The sequence below is a fragment of the Argiope bruennichi genome, chromosome 4 (genome assembly GCF_947563725.1).
Source record: "Argiope bruennichi chromosome 4, qqArgBrue1.1, whole genome shotgun sequence".
Lineage (NCBI taxonomy): Eukaryota > Metazoa > Arthropoda > Arachnida > Araneae > Araneidae > Argiope > Argiope bruennichi.
Genome location: NC_079154.1, coordinates 26,748,483 through 26,772,915, shown reverse-complemented (window position 1 = coordinate 26,772,915; position 24,433 = coordinate 26,748,483). Strand labels below are relative to the sequence as shown.

The following is a 24,433-nucleotide window of genomic DNA, read 5'->3' as shown; positions in this document are numbered from 1 at the left end:
TTAATATAAATAAATAAAGTTTCTTTCCAATTTTCTTCAATTGCTTAATTTTTCGTATAATGATAAATGAGTTCATTACCAAGGAAGGTGAAAGTACTAGAACTTAGCCGTATTGTAATGTGTTTACTATAAGAGAAATAAAAACAAACAGACTAGTGTGCTTATGTAATGAATGTGAACCCGGTGTAGTTTTTAGTAAATGCACAATAAAATATTCAAGAACTCTTAATTATTATCACTGTAAATGAAATGAAATAATTATCAGTGAGCATTTTTTCTTATGAAAACTTATATTAATTCATTGAGAGTAAGTTTAAATACAACTTTTTTTCATTCTCTGTCCTAATTTTTAATATCGATTAGTTATTATCTTTTCCATTACTCTTTAGCAGTATCTACTCAATAAAATATGAAATGATTATTTATTTTACCTGTAACAAAACATTTCTTCTAGTATAATCTATAAAAATATATTTAATAAAAATATAATTTTTTTTATTTTAAAATGCAGTTTTATATTTAGATTATTGAAATTCGGGGAAAAGTTAAATATTGTTTTAAGCAATTTTGTAATAAATTTCCAAAGTATAATGAGGTTTTTTAAGCATATTGCAATACTGATGTCTTGTCGGTTTATTTAATAAGAAAATTTTTTCTAAATTTAATTGACTTTTAAATAATATTGAAAAATATTGTTTAAATTGATTGAAAGATAAAATAGATAATACTTCTGTATATTAATGTTGAATACATTGTCATTGAGAACAGGTTATATAAGTAGAAAGCACTTTTTTTCAATTACACATGTATATTGCATAAGGAACTAAATTCTGTTATGTAAGTGCTCTTGTTTCAAAAAGCTCTTGTTAGCTGGAGCCTCTGATGTAAAGCTTCTGATTGTATAAAGTCAAAAGCAATCTCTTTCGTTCTCTCTCTAAAAATGAAAACATAAAGTAAATCTCTCAATATAATTTATTTATTTATTTTTTTATTATTTCAAGGGTACGATTTAAAATTTCTGATTTTAAGTAGAAAATTTTAGAATTGCACTTTTTATGGAGAAATTAAGATTCTTCAACTTCATTTGAATAAAATTTTATGATTTTACTAAAGTGTAAGTAAAACTACTAATTTTTACTTAGATTGATAATAAAACTCGCCCAGTTTTTTATACTTATTCAAATATGTTTAGATGTGAAAATAATTATAAATATTATTTCAAATGTTTATCTTTGTAATGTTTTAATCCTTTATGCATTGGACTTGGAAATCTTTATATAACTTAGAGCAAAATACAAAATTGCATTTATTTTGAGTATTATGTGAAATGTAAAATAATAGCAAAATTCTTCATTCAGTTTTAAAATGCTATTGCTTTATAAAAGGATGCATAGCATTAATAAAAGTTCTTAAAAACTGCTTATTTTTATAGTCTTTATATATAGGCCTTAAAAGTGTTTATTTTTCATCCAGGTACTTATATTTTATTTCTAATAAAAATATTAAATCTATTTGATTATAAGTTGTATATTCTTTACAGCATTGGATCTTTTATCTTTTATGGAGTTAATGAATATAGAGGTCAATGTGAATGTTTTTATCTCAGTTTAGAGAAATACTGATTGAATGAGGAAAATCTTGTTTTCATTTGCTTGACTCCTCTTACACTTCCTTTAAATAGGAGCAAATATATGTCTTACATTACTTGACTCTTCTTTCATCTCTTTTTGTTTGTTTAGATGGTTGGAGTATCCTTTCTTTTTAGAGATAATTTTATATATACATGTAAAACCATGTGTTGGTTTTTAATAGCAATTTTGGTTCACCATTGCTTCTCTACTTGTTTGTTGAGCATTTTGTTACTGTTACAAATCTGTAATGTTGCTTTCCAGCACAGTTAGTTTCAATGTTGGAAAGGCAGCTTTGTTGGATACTGACAAGATGCTGGATCAATGACCTCCAGGCTTGGCGACAAAATGGTTTATTCTAGAATCTTCAAGAATTTTGGTGATAGGACTAATAGAAGGTGAATTATGGATGATTCTTCAAGAACCTTCTCTGTTCTGTTCTGGAAGCTATAAAAGGCTGGCAATGTCATTGGAATGACGAGTGTATTTTGAGTCATTTAATTAGTCAGTCACGAATTAGATGGATTAGTCTAGCGAAGCATGAGTGTTGAGCAGAGCCCAAGTTATTAGTGGATTGAGCTATACATCGAGTCTTGGAGATAAGTATTGAAGAAGTTTTGAGTCATTTGTTGACTCAGCAGTTGCGTACATCTTAAATGAGGAGACAGTGAAGACAGCAGGCGTTTGGAGAGACTTGAGTAAATAGCTACATGGATTCCCTCAGCCTGCTGAGTTCTGTCTGGCGGTTTTGTGTGCTGTTGTGATTGTTTACTTGCAACTACTTCTTGTGGGTTTTTGTTTGCTGTAAGTGCTGTTATGTATGTCCCGGCTGTGTTTTGTCGCCTGTGATTCTTGTCTGTTTGTTAATAAATGTCATTATTTAATATTGAAGCCGCCGACTGTGTCACCATACACACACTGTAGTGAACCCATTTCAGTCAGTAGAATTCATTTTCTTAATATTTGGTGTCAGAAGTGGGATAAATGGATTTTGTGGAAAAATTTTTGTAATATTATATTTCAACATCCTTTAGTGATTCACCATCAGTCAGTTATTTAAGTACTTTTGCTTTGAAGGATTTTTGTGCAAAAGTTTAGGACTTTTTAACAATATGCCAGAAAATATATATCTCATTCATAAGTGAATACACTGAATGATTCAAAACTTGAAATAAAAAGAAAGCAAAATATTTGTGATGTTCCAAGTTGCTTGTAAATCATTTGTTACTTTTTCCAGAAGATACCAAAGATACACACAAAATATTGTGTATAAAATTACTTTTTTTTTTTTTTTTTTTTTTTTTTTTTTTTTTGCATATGAACTATTGAAAAAGAAAAAATTATAATCACCAAAAAAAAAATTTGAAATCATAATTTTGCATAATTTTTATGACACAAACTTCCAAATAACACATTTTTGGAATTATATTTATCTGTGATAATGATAATTGAGAAACACTTTTAAACTATAATTTCTTAATACAAATTTGCAGATTTCTATTAAATTTTGAATAAAATCCATCTGTTCAAATTTAAATTTGAACAAATCTGAAATTTTTTTTCAAATCCATAAAGCTTTTTTAAACTGTTTTTTTTTTTTTAAGGTCAAGGGAACAGAATAACTACAACATGCAAGGTGCTTCATCGATAAAATTTAGCGTACAATTTTGGCAACTAAAGTATAGATCCATATCAAAATTTTGTACTAAATTTGCCAATGAGTTGATCATCTGTCTATCTATATGTTTGCATGCATAGACCAATTGACAGTCACATGCATGCTTGTAAACATAGTAGCAAAAAAAAAAAAAAAAAAAAAATTCAACAACTTAAATAAATGAAAGTTTGTAAGTTATCTTGTTTCTAAAATTGTAGCTATGTCATAAATTTTGGATTTTATTGTCCATTAAAAGGTTTTGGAGCATGCTGTTCCCTCTCCCTCCCCCCAACTATATTTGAACTCTGAAAATACAAATTTGTGGCCTTGTCCAAGTACTTAATTTTTTCCCCCAGAGTGAGGAGTTATAGTACCTTTGTTATGGAGTATGCAATGAAGTATTGGACAGTCATTTTGAGTTGGTTTCATGTGTGTTTCAGAACATATTAAGTCTTTTTTTTTTTATGGTATTGGACTGATGATCTGCTTTTGCCTTTTTATGCATCTGATATTCATAAATTAGTAAAAGAATGATTTAAAATAATTCTGAGTTAAAATTAATTTTTAAATGAATTATTAATGTCAGAATGATTTTTCAAACAATGAATCATATTCTGCAATTAATAACATTTATGCAGACATAAGAAAAGACAAGTTATTGAAAGCTTTACATTCCACAAAAGCAATATTCGATAATATGCTTTTCAAGCATGATTGTCAGTAGCTTGTTTTAAAAATGTTGGAATGCATAATGAATAGATCTTTACTAAATTTTGCATTAATGTGTAATATTATTTTGACACAGAAAAAGTAAGTGTGAAAAAAGAAGAACATGTTCTGCATTCTATTTTCATAAGAAAGGATAAAGATAGGATTTACTTTATAAATTTACTTTCTTTACTTTATAAATTCTCATTTACTTTATAAATTTCTTAGTCAAATCATCTTTACTTGATTTCAATAATTTTCATGTTAGGAAAAAGGAATTAGATACTTTTTTTATTTTTAATGTGAAGACCATAAATTTAAAAAAAAAAGGAAAAAAAAAAAAAAAAACTTAGATGAGTTTTGAAAATAAGTTCCATTCTTTCTGGTGAACAAGCATCTGTTGAAAGAGGATTCAGCATTAATTAAATTATTGAAATGTGAAATTTGATTGAAAAATATCATATGTTTCACAACATATAATCTATGACCACATAAAGCACTCTTACAGAATCCACTCAGTAAATATTACTGAAGAATTGAGAATATTAGCAACATCAGTCAGTTGACCTATACATACGACATATACATAGATAATGTTATATTTATATAACATTACCTATTTTTGAGAAAATAGATGGTGAAAGAAATGGTTGACAATAACTTAAATAAAGTTATACTCTCTTTTATTAAATCTTTTTATGGAAAAAGAAAGTTCTCTTGAAAATGCTGAAATAGAATACAATTGTTTGACAAATCAGAAACTTTCCACTATTAATAAAATCTAATGACCTGGAAAAAGTTATTAGTGTTAAAAAATTGAGCAGTTTGAAGTAATGAAAAAATCTCTAAGAAGAAACAATCTTTTATTTACATATTTAATAAAATTGGCATGATTTTTATATTTTAGATTTATTTATTTATATTCTTAACCTTTTTTTCTAGGAATTGGAATGTCAAATAATTAAGAATATCACTTTTTTAATACTATTAACTGTAGTGTAATTAAATAATATAAGATATGCAAGAAAGTCTTTTAATAATATTTTTCAGATCACATTTTTAACAAAATTTAATTAGTTATAGTTTAGAAGAAATAAGCGATTTAATTTTTTCAATAATTCTGGTAATATTTTATGTCTATATTTGTGTAGAATTTGACATTTACCTAATTAATGGCTAGTACCCAACTTAATTTATTTCATTCAACTCCTAGTTATGTAATAAAAATATTATGCTAAAATTGCTTCTTATTTTTTTTTTTCTCTAAGGGTGCTGAAAAACTAGTTATAAAATGCTTATTTTTTAAGATAAAATTATTCTGTATAGTTCTGTGCTTATTTTTTAAAATAAAATAATCTGTATAACCATTGATAAAAAGTTCAATGCATATCATTCTATATAAACTTGCATATTATTGATAAGAAGTGCAAATCATTTAGTTTTCTAATACATCCAGGCTAGCATATTGATATCTTTGGAAGGCATTATCAATTTCTGTCAATTGTCAGGGTGCTTTTCCCATTAGAAATAACAATCACTGGGAGTATGCAATTAAAAACTTTGTCGAATTGGCTTATCCTAAAATTTAATTCTTTGTTCCAAGAAGATAGGAGGAGACATGGTAGTCTGTTAGTAAAGTCTTGCCTTTACTAAAGGGCAGCAGTTCACATCTGATTCCTTTAAAAGTTTGTCATGACATTGGTTCTGATGTAGGCTAAATTTATGGTTGTGAGTCTAACATCATCTTGCTTGTATGGTGCAGAAATTTAGAGCAGGAAATACCATCTCTTGTGTCTTTCTGGTCTTCTGATAAGGGTAAATATCTCAAGTTCATGTTAAAATAAACTTATATCTATTCAAAACAAAAATTGAAAATATTACTAAAGAGAAATTGGCCTTCAAACTTTTTGAATAGCTTATATAATAGTCTCTGCATCCAATAGCTGTATATTGTATTAATAAAATAATGAAATTAAATAATTGTCTTCTTTTTTTTAAAAGATATTTCCATCATGAAACCTTCTGATTTAACCGTGGTTCTGAATGGTCTGGAAGCAGTTGCAAGGGCATTTATGAGAGTGAATGGAGGAGAAGTGAATAAAGTCATTAAAAATTCTAGTTTAAATCCTATTTCAAGAACTATATTAACTTCCTTAGAAGAAAAAGTCAGTGAAGTTATAACTTATGCAGGAAAGCCAAATGTATGTATGATAAGAATTATATTTTATTAATTACCTGATATTATTTTATAACATTATATTCATTCAAAACTTATTTTAATATTTTATCATTTATTATGTTTTTATTTTTAAAAAGTTGATTAAATTTTTTTTAATCTATTGCTGTTACTTTTTTTATATAAATACTTATATTTTCTTTATAGTTTTGTCTACTATAATTTATAGAAAATTTTAAAAAGTGCAGATTATTAATAATATATGATATCTGTTGCTATATAACATAAATATACATTTATATCTGTGCAGATTTTTTTTAACTTTACATGATTGTCGATTTAAATATTCAAAAATTCTTTAAAATTATGAATAAAAAATATTTAATCATAAATGCTTTATTGTTACAGGCTGTTGCTAATGTTGCTTCTGAGATTCAAGGAAGAGGTATGGTGGTTGCTGAGTCAATCAAACAGTATTCTGCTTTTGTCATGAAGCAAAACCCAGTTGTTCCAAAAACTAATATACCACCTGATTTTGAAATAGATCACCCAATAATAAAAGATGATTTTAGTGTTTCTATCTTGGAAGAAGACCATAAAATACAAACTAATTTGAATCTGCCCGATTTACAACAAACCACAAAAATAAATGAGCAAACTGTAAATAATGTGTCCAAATTGCAACCTGAAGTAACTGTGTCATCAGAAGAAATTCAGAAATTTTCTGTACCACCAAAGAAGAAGAAAATGAATTACACATTATCGAAGGTCAGTATTTTATACTATTTACAAATTTAATTTATGCCTTTTGTGTTTATTTTGATTAAGTAATGCTTATATTATTTTATCTGTTATTAATTAATTCTGTAAATTATCCTGTATTTCTGTAAGAACACTTGTTCTTCCACAGTTCTGTTAAGGGCGGGAAACGTAATGAAAATCTGTTGATAACAAGATTATTTTTTGATAAAAATAATTTAAAATTGTTTTTAAAACTATATTTTGCATATCATTTTTATATTGAAAAAGTGGCATAGTGGTAGCGCTTCTTCCTCATGATCAGGGTGTCTGGGGTTCAAGTCCTGGTTTGGGCATTTTTGTTCGTCTTCTGTGTTCTATGTGTGAGGTGTGTGAATGTGCCCCTCCCCCTCTGTAAAAAGGGCTTGTGCAAGCGCATGCAATGCACGAAATAGCTAAGTCGTACTCTTGGCCCTTGTTGGCACTACTGAAAAAACAAAAGACATTCACTCGGCTTAAATCGCTATCAGATAACTGTCGGCAGGCTTGAAAAATGCTATAAGTTACAACACAGCACATATTAAAGAGGATAAGTAATAAAAAGGGTGAGGTTATATAATTTATTTGTTTTTGTTATGATAAGAAATATTTTTTTAAATATATAGATGGTAGTTTATGTGTATAAATATTAATAACATTACCTTTTAATCCACAAGATGATATTAAAAATATAATCATTTCTTTGTGACCATTTTTAGGATGTCTCATAGGTTTTCAGTCAAATTATTTTCATGCTTTATGAATGTGGATCATTTTTGGTTATATCTTATTTATCATTTAAAATTATCTTTGATGAAGACCTTTTTTTTTTCCCCCATTAATCATATTAAGTAAAATTAGTTGCAATTTGAATTCTATGAATATATTACCCTATAAACCAAAATGATGATTTTTTTCCCCCTGTAATAATCTCTGTCCATTTAACATAAGTTGTGGATACACTTAGCTGAATGAAGCTATGACAGTTGATGTGTGTTATTACATAACTTTATCTTGAATATTATATTTTTGGCTTAGTTAAAAGTTTTACTTTTTTTTTTCTTCCTAAATTGCTGGAATGTGATTTTTTGTTTCATTTTCCTTTAGAAATTAATTGTTAAAGTTGAATATATAATTTAAATGCAGTGATTAAATTGTAAAACTATAAATTTGATTACATTCAAAAGAGCTTAAATTTAAAAAAATCTACTAACAAAAACATTTTTATCATGCTGGTAATATGTTTATGAAAATAGATGCATTATAAATGTTTATTTTTGATGGGAAATTTTAACAGCTGTTAGAACTAGAACATGTCTTTTTAGAATTTCTCCATACTACAATTACTTATCTTTTCTTTTTTATTAATTTAATTTTTTATTTTAATTTTGATAAATAATTTTGTGGAATCCTTTTTAAAACTAGAAATGACTACAATTTAAAATTCTGTATGTATTTTATGCTCTAATTTTTGTAAATAGCTTTAATGATAAATTACTTATTCATTATTATGATAAATTATACAGATTAAAGAAATGAAGTTTTTTTATCATTATTATAATCTTCTGAACAACTACTAACTTTTGTACTACATTTATTCTTTTTAAGATGTCTTGATTGTTTATTTTTTTAAATGTTTATAATCATTATTCCTAATCCAGAATTCAAAACATCTATAAGAAAGAAAATAAATACATTTAGTTTTTCAAATGATTCAACAGTTTTGATCAAAGAATTGATTTCAGCTTTGCATCAAATTACTTTTATGTATAAGAGGATTACTTATTATAAAACAACTTTCTTTTTCTTTCTTATTGAAGCTGTATTAAAGTTTCTTCTAATGAATCATTTAATATATTTTACCTTTGCTTAATAGAGGGCAAATAAACCTGTTCTTTTTTTTAAAAAAACATTTATTTTAAAACTGAAACAATACTTTCATCGTTGCTTCTTTGAAAATTTTAGCATTATATTTTTATCATTTTCATTAAATTCTCTTTTATTTTCAGTTGAGCGAAAGAGCGAAGGAAAGAAAAGTTCCGTCATCTCAAATTTCTCGTATCATGTCTTATGGAGGTATTTTAGTTTTTCCATTTTTATGATTGTTTATACTCTTAAATTAAGTGCATTTAAAATTCTCATTTAAGAAAAAAAAATATTTTAAAGTAAGAGTTTCTTGGGAAATAGAACTACATATATCTTTTGAAATAAATTTACTCATATTATCAAGAATAAAAGCCATGTGATTACATAGAAAGTGTTTCATAAAGAACCAAGCAATTAATGGAGGGTATACAAGGAATTATTTCTGTGATATTGTATGGTTCAAATCCAGCATGTAAGCCTGATAACTTTCAATGCATGAAAGAAATTATTCATTAATGGAATTTGCATATGAAAGAAATCATACTATCATATTTCATCTTTGATATCTGTCCATGAAAATGAAAATATAAGAAGTCAGTTGTCCACAGGTTATGATGTTTCAAGGCAACCAATATCTGGGTCCACAGGTTATGATGTTTCAAGGCAACCAATATCTGGCAGCAACAATCAAAAGAAACAGAAAAAGTACTGCAGATCTTATTGATAACTGAACTGTATCGATACAAATTTTTAGGAAAATCAAGGTGATAGTTAGAAAAGTATGTTTTATATACCTGCAAGCTTGTTTGAGTGTTTCATTCACTTTGCAATTGTTGTGAATAAAACCTTATAAACGAGTGATTTTTGTAATTTGGAAGTCTCATATTTGGTTTGGTTGGAAATGTATTGTTATGAATATATAATGTTGCTTCCCAGTATAGTTAATTCCAACATAGGAAAGATATTTTACGGACAGCTTTATTGGATGCAGATCGAATGCCAATGGCCTTCGGGCTTGGCAACTTGGCAAGAAAATGGGTGATACTGGAATCGTCTTAAATTGTGCATAGCACCACTAGAAGATGAGTTATTCTAGATTGTTCAAGAACCTTCTCTGCTCTGGAATCTAGAAAAGGCTGACAGTCCAAGCCGAAGTCAGTTGTATAGTGAGTCAATGATGAATTAGTTGGATTAGTCCACTGATGTGCAAGCGTTGAATGGAGCTCAAGTGATTAGCAGATTGAGCTGTGCGCCATGACAAGTATTGAAGCAGCATCGAGTCATGTGCAGAATAGCCAGTCATATAGTAGTGAGTCGACAGTTGGTTGCAGCTAAAACAAGACGAAGGTGAAAAATAACAAGTGTTTGGAGAGACCCTAGTGAATAGCTGTGGGAATTCTCTATTCCTGTTGAATTTTGTCTGGCTAATTTGTGTGCTGTTGTTGTTATTTACTACTGGTTATTACTTGTGGGCTACTGTTTGTTTTAAGTGCTGCTGTGTATCACTTATGTATGTCTTGGTTGATTGTTTTCACCTGTGTATTTGTGTTAATAAATGTTGTTATTTTTTATTACGGCCTGTTGATTGTATCATCATACACCCACTAGAAGCGAACCCACTCGATTTAGTGGAATAATTTTTTGCAACAGTTTTGAACATTCTTAGTCAATGAGTTATAGCAAATTTTCAAACTTTAGATTTCCAGAACTGTAGAGAGTACTGATGACTAACTTCTTGAATAATATGAAAATGTGGTCCTCAGCATACCCAGTTCTTGTACTGACTGTCTTGCAATACATGGCTAGCATCTTTTATCCTTTGTATCAATTATATGCTTTCTAAATAAGATAATAAATTATAAATTCATTAAAATTACATACTTCCATACATAATTTTTTTAAATTCTACTAGTGTATTTTCTAAAAATTTAAACATCTTCCATCGTTTTTTAGTCATGAAAATTTCTATACAAAACTCCAACTTTTTAAATTTTATTATATAAATATGTGCCTGTGGAATTAAAAACAAATTTACAATCAAAATTTTTATTACCTGCTTCTGTTATTGTTTTGGTATTCAATTATATATGAAAAAATTCAATGTATTTATTAAGGATAAAAGAGAAAAGAAATAGCATACTTTTTTGTACTAGAAACATACATACTTGTAACTAGAAACAAGGGTTTTGTGAAAATAAGCTTCAAAATATGATCAGATTTTCAGTGTGGAAAAAGGGAATGTGCATTGTTTGCAAATTCTATCTTTTAATAGAAGTCATTTGAAATATTAAAAATATATCTTAAAAGTAAAATATTTTATGTAACTCTATTTTAATATGTCATTTGATATGTTGCCAGTATGGTAATCACAACTTGACTCTACCTGCCTTGAGGTACATGGAAGAAACTGAATGATCAGACTTCTGTGACAGCATAAGCAAGAACGAAAGTTGAGTCGTAAGGGCCATCACTGGCCATACAACAATTCTTTCCATAGGAGGCATGCCCTACCAGTGGTAAGAGATAGCCAGCCTCACATCATTTGTATATCCACATAAGTGGTGAGAAGCCACCACCATAATGGGAACTTCTCTTAGGTGCCCCACAATAGAAGTGCCACTATGGTAACCCAATTAAGAAAGTAGAGTAGTTCTAGCAATCCCATACATATATTGTTTACTTTATCAATCTTCTTGATTTTTGACTTATAAATACATAACAAATTTTTTTGCTGAAAGTTGTATAGAAGTATTACACCTCTTAAACTACTATTTTCTTATTTAGATTAAATTTCACTTTTTGCAATAGATTTGAAAATATTTTATGTTTCTATTATTATAAAAATGGTATCCATTTTTTCATGTCTAGCACTTGCTGCTAGTATGGGATTAGGTGCTGCTGCTGAAATGACTAGAAGAAAATTGGGTCTTAAATCTGGTAAAGAATCTGAGGCTAGTTCTCTTTTGCAAGAAAATCCTTTTCTAACTGAAGCAAATGCCGAGAGAATTGTTGATACACTTTGCAAAGTCAGAGGAGCTGCTTTGAAATTAGGGCAGATGTTAAGCATACAAGGTAAGTAATATAATTTCCAATTTTCAAAATTTTAATCCAAATCCATTGCCTTTTTATGAAATATTTTATATTCGATCCATTTTGTATAATTTTCTTTCAAAATATATCCATCTTTTATTTTATATTCTTAATATTTCATTTTTTAAAAATTATTTACAAAAATTTACATATTACAAAAGAATTTCTATTCCTCAAATAACATAATAATAATTCATTAAGCAGAAGACTGATGGAGTGGCGAAGCTCCGGAATAAATCTGCACTTGATGGCAATTGCAGTGAAGGAGAGATTAATATTATAATATGATAATTAAAAAAAAAATTAACTATATTTTTTATCAATTTAAGGTTGAAATTTGAATAATTGGTAATATATAAAATATACTTAATAAACAAACTTAAATTTGTTCATCTTTTTTATGTGTATTTAAAATAATGAATTTATATATTGCTTGGTCAGAATTTGCTAACTCAAGTCAGTAGGATTTTCTAATTATTATAAACGATTCATTTTAATCATGCACTTTTCTTTAATTATGAAAAAATGAATTGAATTTGAGGAAAATAAAAAGTATGGGAAATAAATTATAAAAATAGTAGATTATATTGATTAAAAAGAAAAGAATAATTATTGAACAGAAATTATAAATAATTAAAAATTAAATATAATTAAATTTGCTTCCAAATCATCTCGAGAATAAATATCCCATTTAAGCTATGTCCTTTTCTATTATTGTAATTCCTTTCTTATTTGTCTCATTTTTCCCCATCTTTTTTTCTTATTATAAATATAAAATAATGAATTTGATCTTTATTTTTACAGATATTAATTTGTTTATTTAAATTTCTTTCTCAGATAATGCTATGATTAATCCACAACTTGCTGCAATTTTTGAAAGAGTTCGTCAGTCTGCTGATTTCATGCCGAAATGGCAAATGGAGGTTAGGTTAAGTTTTTAAAGAAATAATAATTTGCTTGAATTTATTAGTGATTCAAATTATTTTTTTTTATTTTCTTTTGAATAGAAAAAGGAAATTAACTTTTGTTACTCCTGTTTACTTAACTATTGTTATAAATTGGATATATTAGATATGCATTTATATGTTAATCATTTCTTTATATTTGTAATAAGTAAGGATCCTGGTTTAAATCAAGTATATCATAAGCATATACTGAAACATAAAGGTCTTTAAATTAATTTAAAATCATTTTTTTCACATTATGAATTAAAATATTATATAGATAAAAAAATGACACTTCTTTTTAAATGCTAACATGTTACATAAACAATATTTTTTGTGGACATTTATGTAATATTAAAAATTTGTTTACTGTTTCGTATACCAATGTTTGACTCCATTTGTGATCTTTGGTGAGTGCTTAGATTTGTTATACTTTCAACACCATTATAAAATAAAAAATAAAAAAATAATGCATTTGATAATTTGAATTAATGATCTGATCAAGTCAAATTTTGAATAATATGTTCTATAGATTTAAAATACGTTACTGATGTTTTTATAAAATTTTAATAATATTGTGAAGCCATTCAAACCTTTGCATTCATTTATTTTCAAGCATTTTATGTTTACATAGTAAATATGGGGTCAATCTAATCAGTTAATATTAATGATTCAATAATTTAAAATCTGCATAATTTTAATGATTTTATATATTTGCTATTGTGAGATCTATATAAAAATTTGTCATTATTTTTATATTTTCATATTCATTAATTTTTTTAAATAATCAATGAAGAGCTTTTTATTGCTATTAAATCAAAGAATTAGTAATTGTAAAATAAAACTGATTTGTGCTCTGAATGTGTCTTAATATATGGTGCGTGCTATAATATCCTCTGCCCCCGTAACTTGCTTATTCTTTTTCAGCAATATTTTTTTATTTAAACTGCAGGATGTTTTGTTAGCTGAATTTGGACCTGAGTGGAATGAAAATTTTATTGAGTTTGACCCCAAACCTTTTGCTGCTGCTTCTATTGGGCAAGTACATCGTGCAAAGCTGAAAGATGGGACAGACATTGCCTTAAAAATACAGGTTTGCATCTATTATTCATTTTTAAAAAAATATTTTTTATATTATATGCATTATTGTGAAGAATTATTATGATATATTTCATGTTTACCGAATATCATCATTATTGTTTTTTATTAAAATTATTATGTGATTTCTATGTTGAAATTGTAATATTTTATGCAATATTTGAAAAATGATCGACTTCTAATCTTTTTTAATCATTGTTTAATAAATTATTGAATTAATTTACACTATAATATTTTTAATTTTCTCCAGTGTTTAATATTATTATCTATTTCCATGTCTTAATCTATTGGTTAGCTTAAAACAACAGAATTAATATTTTGTGATAACACAAAACTGATGTATTTAACTAAATTATGTTTGTATTATTTAAAACATTATTGTTCGTTCTTCATAATGATGTAAATACCTTTGTAGCTACTATTTTGAAATTTAAGAAATAAAAAGCAGAAATAAAAAAATAATAGCAACATATAAATTTAAAATTGAAATTTAGATATGATTGTAAAATTATGAAAAGAATTAAGAAGAGAAACTGGTTTGGGTGGATGTGAGTGATTCCAATGGCATTATACCCTTTATTTATGACAACAAAAAGAATGAGCATATATTGGAAAGAAAGAGGAGAATGAAAATGATAATAACATACATTTTAAATAATAATAATGTAAAAGCATACAAACAGTGGATTACAAATTTTCATGAAATATTCTTTATCATGTATGCAAATTTTGTGTGTATGTGCATGCATGCATGTTTGTGTGAGAGTGATAGAGAAAGAGTGTGAGTGATAATTTTGAAATTTTAATACTTTTTAAATAGGAAATTGCATATATGTATCTTAATTTTTGATAATTTTTTGACTTATTTATCATGATTGTTAGATGGAAAAGATTAGGAATTTTGCATCCTAAAATTTTTACAAATATTATCAAAAATATGGGCAAGACAGTTCTGAAAAAATGTGTTTTATTTTCCAAAAAATCTTTTTCAGCATCAGTGAAATCGCATTGCTGCTGATTAAAACCCTTTGACATGTGGTGGTGTCACAATGAAATCACCACTTTCTAAAAAAAAAAAAAAAAAAAAAAAAAATTAATGTGCTTTGCTTTCTGATTGAAACCAAAGACTCTCAAATAATATTCTAACTTTAATAATTGCCTGTAGATGTCAGTACACTAGTAAATATTCCTCTTATTTAAAAAAAAAAAAAAAAAAAAAAAATGCATCATTTTTAATGCTTTTTTTCAATACTTTCAATTTAATTTTTTTTCCATCAAACAAAAAATAAACAAACTCAAAATGCATTCATAAATTTGTTTTATGAAAGCTATCTACAGCATACACATTTTTTTCAAATCAAATCGCGAAAGAAAAATTCTTTATACTTGACATCTTTTTATGTGGTTTCAGAGACATACCACCACACACCTATGTCATGAGTTTCTCTATGACTTGAAACGTGTTAGTGAAACAGATCTGTTTTCCTTCCCTTGACTCTCTTAGTCAAGTGGCTGATAATTTATGGGGTTTTTGTCATGTATTTTGTGGGTGAGGAATTTATTTACCTTTGAGTAATAAGATGGTTGAAATTTATACTTTTCAGTTGTGTTTTTGTATTATCAAGCAATCATATTATGGGGATGTTAAATATATTTTCTAATATAATATCATTTTCTTAGTTTTTAAATGGTTAATTTAAATATTATGATTCTTCATAATTGATTTGTTATTATATTTAAAGTCTAAACACCACGTAAAGAACTTGCCATTGTTAGTTTTATTTGAGGATCACTTGTTATTAAAATTGTTTTTCTTTTATAATTTTTTTTCATGTTGTAAGATTGTATAAGTATTTTTCATTGATAGTATTGTATATTTTAGTATTTTCATAAATAAATAATGAATGATTATGTTACAAAATGAATTAAAAAGTATTAATTATTCATAAGAAAAAGACGTGATAGGTGTGCTGTGACTATCCAGTGAAACCCCTCCCCAGAGTGGTGAAGTCCACTATAATTTTTTTTATGGTATTTTCTCTTTCCTTAGATCCTAAGCATGTAAATTAATTGCATAATTTTTAAAAATTCAGAAAATTTTTGTTTGTTTGCTTCAAAGGGTTAAGAAAGATTCTCTATGACTTGAGTATATTTATTATATGAATTAAAAATGCTCCGTTCACTTCTATCAAGAAAACTATTTCTAATTATTTAACTTTTAGTACTTGTATATTAACCATGTGCCAACACTTAATTGTGTAGAAAAAAGTCACCAGGAATGTCTTGTTTATTTCAACCAGCAATGAATTACTAAAAACATAGCTAAAGATGTCATTTTAATGTATTGACTATGTTCACTTACAATATAGGATTAAGTCTAAAGTTCACCAACAATATGCAGTTAGTACAGTTTCATAATTTTTAGTATATGATAAATATCCTTTTAGATTAATTTTGTTATATTTAACTGCTGTATATACAATTGTTTTATACCTCTGTAACTCTATCTTAAAAGCAATTACTGAAGTATTTAGCAAGAGTATTCTTTAGATAAACTGTGCCAAATTATTTCTCTGGGAATGTTTCTTTATTGATTTAAAACTGCTAATTATTATGCTGAAGTTTAGTTTTCATTTACTAATCTCTTAATCATTTATTTAATCATTTTCTCATCTCTTATATTTTATTTTACAGTATCCTGGCGTAGCAAAAAGCATTGAAAGTGACATAAAAAGCTTAATGGGAATTATTAACTTATGGAACATATTGCCCAAAGGTATCATCAGTTTCTTAGCATTTGATTTATATTGGAATAATTATTTTCTTTGAAATTGTAATATGAAGAACTAATTATTTTAGTATATAAAACTTTACGATAGTTTCCTTTTTATATCCTCTAGTATTTCTTCCCCATAAATGTAATTCATCTGTATTATTCTTTTTAGAAATAATAATAATAATAAACTATATATATATATATATATATATATATATATATATATATATTGGTACTGTTAAAATATTGGTCACAATATCGCTTCATTTTACAAATTTTTGCATTTGTAATATGCATTAGTATAATTCGCATTCATATATTCTTGTAATTTTGAATATGCTAAAAATATCTGAAATGTTTCATTTAAAGTTAAATATTTTCTTATAATTTTAAGAATCAAATACATAGAATTAAAATTTCCCATCAGGAATGTTTGTTGAAAATGTAATGACAGTTGCTAAAAGAGAATTGAAGAGAGAAGTGGATTATAAAATTGAAGCTGAAGCTGGGAAAAGATTCAAGTAAGAATTATTTATTTTTAATAAATGGAATTTGTACTCATTGTATGTTATTCTATGTTCCATGTTCTTATATTTCTATAACTGTGTAGTAATTCCTTTGGGAAAGTGAATGAAACTTGGGTTCCGTATCTCAGTTATACTGGTAAGCTGATAGTTTAAGACTGAGCTTTACCAAAGTTTTACTTTATATGTAGATCTAGTGTTCTTACATTTGTCAAATACTATATAGTTGGTGTGGTATGGAAATTAGTTGAAAAGATTTTGGCTCAAGTATCATATCTCTGTCATCTGACAATGGTTCATATTTACAATGATAACTAAATTCATGTCTTTAAACAAACTTTATTTTTAAATTTGAAATGGATTTTTAATTTAGCTAAAATAAGCTAGTTGTAGATTTGAGAAATTTCAGGAAATATTTAACTTTTTATTTTTGTAATTTTAACTTCATTTTAACAAGTTTTCAACTCTGTAAAAAAAAAATAAGAATTTTTTTTTTTTTTTTTTTTTTTTTGTAATTTTCTAAATATTTAAATTTTTACTTATGTGTTATATGTACATTTATTTAAGTCATTTTGTCTGAAAAATTCATAGTGGTATAACAAAATTAAAATAATAACTTAATACTGCAGTCATCGCATATATATTTTTAAAATTATTCCATGTTACATATAATTTATATTTTACATAATTTCTTTCCAATCAGAGAGCTGTTGAAAGATTATCCAGAATTTTTGGTACCTAATGTGTATGAAGAATTTTGTACTTCTAATATTTTGGCCACCGAGCTTGTTTATGGTACTCCAATTGACCAACTTGTGGATAAGGACCAAGATTTGAGGAATTTTGTATGTATATAAATCATGTTTCAATCATTTTTTAAAGTAAATATTAGTGTAATTCTACTATTATTGTATTTTTATATAAAGCTGAAATCCGTTGATTTTTGTATTTTTAGGACTTTTAATTGTCTTACTCTTTGTACAAATAAATGAATTCAATAAATCTATTATGCACAAGTAGATAAATATAATTAAATGAATTAGTCTTTTTTATATATTATAATGTAATTTGATTATATTTTTTTTAATTTATTGAAATTAAAATAAAGATTTTAAGAATTATATGAAATTATTAATTTCAGTTGAAAAAGTGATATTGTTTTTAGTCCCATTGAGAGAATAATTTAAAATGGAGAATCAATAACATCTAGCTTATCCTTTGCAAATACTTAAAAAAAATAATTTAAGATTCAATTCATTTAATGCAAAGGACCATCCATGTATCACACTTCTTTATATCGAAAATTAATATATTACAAAACTTTTTTCAGAACTCTTTGATTTTCATAAACAATTTCTGTATATCAATTAAAATTCCTGTATATCGAAAAAAATTGCATAAAAAATTATGTATACCTATTACAGTCAAAAAGCAACTTAGTTTTTCAATCATAAGAAGGAATAGAAATTAAATAAGAAACACACTGTTTTGCTGATTAGTGATGCAATAGAAATTCTTGGAAGACCAGATGTCAGTTGCTTGCTCACAATAAATGCTTACCGGTGAGTCAAATGTCGTCTTTAATTTCTGATGTAGAAACCCTTTTCCTACTCTAAAATAAGATTTTTACTTTAAATTGAGTTTAGCTTTTCATTTCTCATTGTGAATATCAGCCTTTAAACAGAAATCTAAGTATGAAAAAGAAATGTTCTTAATAAAAGACATTTCTACTAGTGGAATAAAAAAAATAGAAGTTCAGCAAAAAAAAAAATCTAAAATTTCAACAAATATAATATCAAAAGTTTTGAAAAATACTTATTCTTTTATTTTTAAAATGAATTGCTGTAATAATTTAATTCTTTAACCTTTTTTAATTTTAAAAAATTGGAAAAGTCCTTCTTTATATTGAAATTTCTATATATCAGAATTTTTAATTATAAATTTTTTAAAGGAATCTTCAAGTTCAATTTGTGAAGATTTTATTTTATTTATAGATATATTAATACTCACTCTTTTCTTTCATATTTCTGTATTTCAGTCTAGTCATTATTAACCTATCATTGGGGGGGGGGACTTGCGAAAGGACAAATGCATTGAATATTTAAAATGTGTGATCATGAAAAGTGTTCTGCAAAACATTGCATTTTATTTTAATGGCATTGTTTAATACAAAGTAAACATATGTTACCTGTGAATTCCAATATTTCATTATTATAGTTTTACTTGAATTTATCATCACATCTAAAAATATTTAATCAAACAGTTACTTAAAGGGTTTTTTTTTTTTTCTTCTTTTTCTTCTATAGATTGACAAAAGACAAAACTTTATATACAAAACTTTGATTTTTGTCAAAGTAATTATAAAATAAAATTTGAATGCTTTCAACTATTTTAATTTTAATAAAATATTTTCTTTTCATATACTTGTATAAACTTTAAACTGTAATTATTATTTTTAGGTGTGTGAAAATCTTCTTCGTTTATGTTTGTTGGAAATATTCTTATTTAGATTCATGCAAACTGATCCTAATTGGTCAAATTTTCTTTACAATGAAGAGACTGGACAAGTAAGTCAATTTATAAAAAATAAATTAATAAAAAGAAACCAACCAAAATTGGCTTTTTTTAATAATTATTTATAATTACATATATAAAGTTTTAGTAACATTTAATTTTTAAAAATTTATATTGCCAATGCATACTTGATTAATAAAAGTAATAGAAAAGGTATATTACGCTAATAAATGATTTTTTAAATGCAACATTAATTATATTAATTCCAATAAATTTGCAGAATTAATGAAAGTATTTCTATTTAAATACTGATGATTTAAATAGAAAGAAGATAGAAATAGAAAAACAGAAAGAAGGTAGAATAATAGAAATTAAGTAACGATTGTGATAAATATAGGAAATGTAATATCTGAATAATATTTTAAATCCTTGAAATCTTCATAAATTGTCTGCTGTTATATAATTAATTCAATTTCTGTCATATATTCTAAATAGTATTTTAAATCTTTTCATCTTAAAATTGTACTTACAATCTATTATTAAATTTCTATTATGTAGGTTGTTCTTTTGGATTTTGGTGCATGTAATGATTACACTCCAGAATTTGTGGAAACATATTTAAATATAATAAAGTCTTCTGCAGAACAAGACAGAGAAGGTGTTTTAAAATTTTCTCAAGAATTGGGATTTCTGTCCGGCTATGAAACTTCAGTATGTCCTTTTATTCATTTTTGGTTTTTCTTGTCATTTATACCTGTTTTTGTTTGTTTTGTTTTACAAATTAGATAAATATGCTATATTCTTTTAATTTGCATTGCATAGTATTCAATTTAAGAATTTTTTTATCCTAGGCAGAGCATATTAAAACTCTCCTTCTTATAACAACTGATCAGTTTTATCTCATATTTCACCATTAACTTAATCACCATATTATTGTTTTTTTAATAACTTTGTGGAAACATAAGCATTTTTATTTATAAATTTTTAAATTTGTGCATCGGGTGGAAAATAACTAAATGATGAAATTTTTGGAAAAATAATCGTAATTATTAGTTAATGAATGTATATAATTAATTACACTTTAATTTATTTAATAATTATATTAATAATTGATTATAAATACACACTACAGCCACAGTATTATATAAGTCATTGAATTTGTATTTTTTACAAATTTATTTATTTGATAACATAGATAACAACATGTTGCAATCACCTTTGTTGTGCTCTGTTTCCTCTTAACTCGGCGGCACTTGGCTACTGTTTAGTCAAAAATCTGCTGTATATATGTAATGAATTTCGAATCCTGTCGGCTAAATAATATGTAACATATTCTTGGTTTAAGTAGAATGCAGGTTCGAAGCAGTGAAGAGTCTTGGTATTTTGAATTTTCGTTTTATTCTAGTCCGAATGGCAGGCATAATTTTAACAAGAAGGCGAAGCACGGCACAGAAAGCGGAAGACAAAAAAAAGGACGAACAAATGATCACTAGTCTTATATAACATAGGATTTCTGGCCAGGCGCCAACATGTGATCTTTGATACCTTTTGAAAGGTAGAGAAGATATGATTTTCATTTGATAGGTAGTACTGATGGCGCATTATTTTTACAAGGGGATTAATTAAACTGAAAGTGAAATTGGATCAAGAAATAAGAGAATATTTTAGAATGAAGTTACGATGGGCTATAAATTAAGATAAAGTTTTGGAAATTAATTTGGATTAAATAAAGAGTTTAAAATATCATTACATACATATATAAAACATACTGTTTTTAATCATAAATTTCTTCAGTGGAAATCTTTGAAATAGTTGTTTTTGTTTATATATATATAATCTGAAATTAAATATTAGATATTGAATGAGAATATTATGGGGAAAAGGATTTATTATTAAATCTGATAATAATATAATTAAAAGTTAAATGCCTTTTATTTGGAAGCTGTTTCTTTTTACTGTAATTCCTGTTAAATTCCGGGATTGATTTATATTGTGACAAGTGATGATTACTTGATTTCCAACTTCATGGAATATAAAATAATTAATTAAATAGTTTCTGCTATTATATAGCAATGACATATTCCATGTTTGGTTCATGTACAATTCTTTTTTCTTATCAGACATTTTTACTTTCAAAATCATGTTCATTATCGTTTTTTTTTAACTTGCTTAAATTCAATTTACCAAAATAAATAAATAAATAGTATTTTTGATGAAAGAAATAAGAACTAAATGCTAAAATGATCAGTTCACTTGTAAACTGTAATAGGATGCAATTTGCGTGATTAAAAAAATCATTCAAAATACTATTTAGCTCGGGCTGTTGAATCCAGAGTTATCAAATTTGACATGTAATTACTTCTTGTGTAATTACATGTCATATCGATGTAATTAGTAGGATTTTTAAAAATTTGTTTTTAGTTTAAAATTAATCAATATTTTATCAATCATTTTGAGCATGTTATTGTATGAAAATCATTTCTTTTTAAAATCTACAATATTAACCATTCTTTGCATAATTTTTTTCTTTTTTGTGTGTGAAATAAATCAGGGTGATATAATTCATGCTTTTTAAAGTAAAGGAAAAAACTTTTTAAAATCCTAGTATAACTATATAATATAAAATAATTAAAAAACAATATGGTTGAAATAACTATCATTGTGCAAATTTATATGTTAAGCTCAGTACAAAATCTTCAATGTGCCTCTCTTCTAAATATTTTCATTCATTATCAATATTATTAGCAAAAAATCTCTGATTAGTAATAAAAAAGTATTCAAGAAATTGCACATTTCTTCCAACCACAACAAACAGCAGAATGACAAGTTCAAACCTGTTATAATTATTGTGACATCTGATTTTTTTTTTCCAACTATGTTTGTTATTTTGCTTTAGTCGTGAAAAAAGTTGCCAGCCACCAACAACCAATTTATAGTACACCTGCTTTGAGTACAATTTTTTGTTGACTAAGTGCAAAGAAGGGTTAAATTTTTAATGACACCATTTTGATTTTTCAATTGTTTTCTAATTTTAATAATTTTTTATATATTTAGCATTACATTTATTGTTTTAGCTATTGAATTTATATGTAAATGCATTACTATTATAAGAACATGTGTGTGTGCATGCGTGTTGCTGCTACAAAGTGATGTACAAATTTTAAAAATAAATAAAAGTAGGCAAATCATATCTTAAATATTGTCATAAGAAAATGTTTTGAATTAAATCTGAAATCCCCTTTATTTCTCTTTTTTCCTCTCTCTCTTTAGATTATGGAACAGGCACATGTGGATGCTGTAATGATTCTTGGTGAAGCTTTTGCATGTAAAGGACCTTTCGATTTCAAGAACCAAAACATGACTTACAGAATTCATGAATTAGTTCCCATTATGTTGAAACACAGACTTACTCCTCCACCAGAAGAAACATACTCTTTGCATCGTAAGATGTCAGGCATGTTTTTACTCTGCACAAAACTAGGTGCTATTATTGACTGCAGGAAGCTGTTTAATGAAGTGTGTGAGCAATATAAAGCTGGTAGAGCACAATCAACAGTTTGAATGTACAACATGTAATATAGTTCTGTTTTCTGTATTATAGGTATATATAATGTTTGTATAGATAATAAATGTTGAAATATCTAATGTTTTCTTAACTAAAAATTATAACTGTTAAAGGATATGGTGAATGTCTTGTGGTTTTATTTATTTATTTTTTATAGAAAATGGAATGTCGTAAACCTACTACCGTTTTCCCTACTACATGGTGGAAATAATTGTTACCTTTTATTTTAGGTTTACATTTTTATGTCTTGTCCTTTTTTCTTTGGTGTGTGCATCAAACTGATGTTGGTTGTACTATATGAGAGATAATCTCATGAATTAAAGTTATTATTAAATATTAGAATATCACTTCATCTGTGTATTGTTATTTAGATTAAGACTACTGCTTTATTTTGTATGAAGTACTGTCTGTATATTAATAAAACTTTCACAAAATTGTATAATAGGGGTATTGTAAAGAAATAATTTTCTTAAAGACTTTTTTGTGCATAATTTTAAATTTGGGCAATAATTTAAGGCTATATATGTTTTTATTTCTGTTTTTGCAAATAGACATGAAAAGATATTGAAAATGAAAAAATTATTATGTTCAGTTGCAGAAAATTCTTTTTATAACTGTAACTCTAAGCAGCTAACTCTACACAAATAGCAGAGTAATTAGGAGGTTTTTATGACTTGATCTTTAAATGGTGTCAATTATTCAAAATTAGTTGAAACATTCAACTTTAAATTGCAGAGAAGAAAATATCCATTACCAGAAATAAATTAATGAAGGTTTTTATTCATGTGTAAAAAAAATGCTTATATTTTGAATTTCATTCACTGATTCACTTTTCAATTGATATTGTTACGAAATTTCCGGGTTCGTTGGGATAGTGGGAGTTATATGGTGTGGAGAACGCTCAATCACCAGGCGGCAGTACAAAATAAAACAACGACGTTTATTTACACGAAGACACACAGGACAGCACAAAGACGACAACTGTATACAGCACAGCAGACGATTATCTTCAGCCGAGACGTGCAACAGCATACACAGCAGCATATAACAAGACAGACAGACAGTAGCGCACAGCTTAGTTCAGCACTAGCTTCGCTCCGTCGCTGCTCC

At 26.3% G+C, this 24,433-nt stretch overlaps 1 protein-coding gene across 2 annotated transcripts; it reads left to right on the top strand.

Moving 5' to 3' along the window:
* Positions 1–119: 119 nt before the first annotated feature.
* LOC129966771 (atypical kinase COQ8B, mitochondrial-like) lies at positions 120–23,674 on the top strand. Of its 2 annotated transcripts, XM_056081332.1 has the most exons (14): positions 120–307; positions 5,600–5,808; positions 5,995–6,194; positions 6,578–6,937; positions 8,956–9,022; positions 11,681–11,884; positions 12,740–12,825; positions 13,799–13,939; positions 16,639–16,720; positions 17,148–17,241; positions 17,948–18,089; positions 19,704–19,811; positions 20,317–20,469; positions 23,029–23,674. In XM_056081332.1, exons 3-14 carry the CDS (start codon positions 6,006–6,008, stop codon positions 23,317–23,319), a joined length of 1,917 nt encoding a protein of 638 aa, XP_055937307.1. In that variant the 5' UTR covers positions 120–307; positions 5,600–5,808; positions 5,995–6,005; the 3' UTR covers positions 23,320–23,674. The 2 variants fall into 2 exon arrangements, with proteins under 2 accessions (XP_055937307.1, XP_055937306.1); XM_056081331.1 differs by lacking the exon at positions 5,600–5,808 and having other exon boundaries at positions 23,029–23,673.
* Positions 23,675–24,433: the final 759 nt, after the last annotated feature.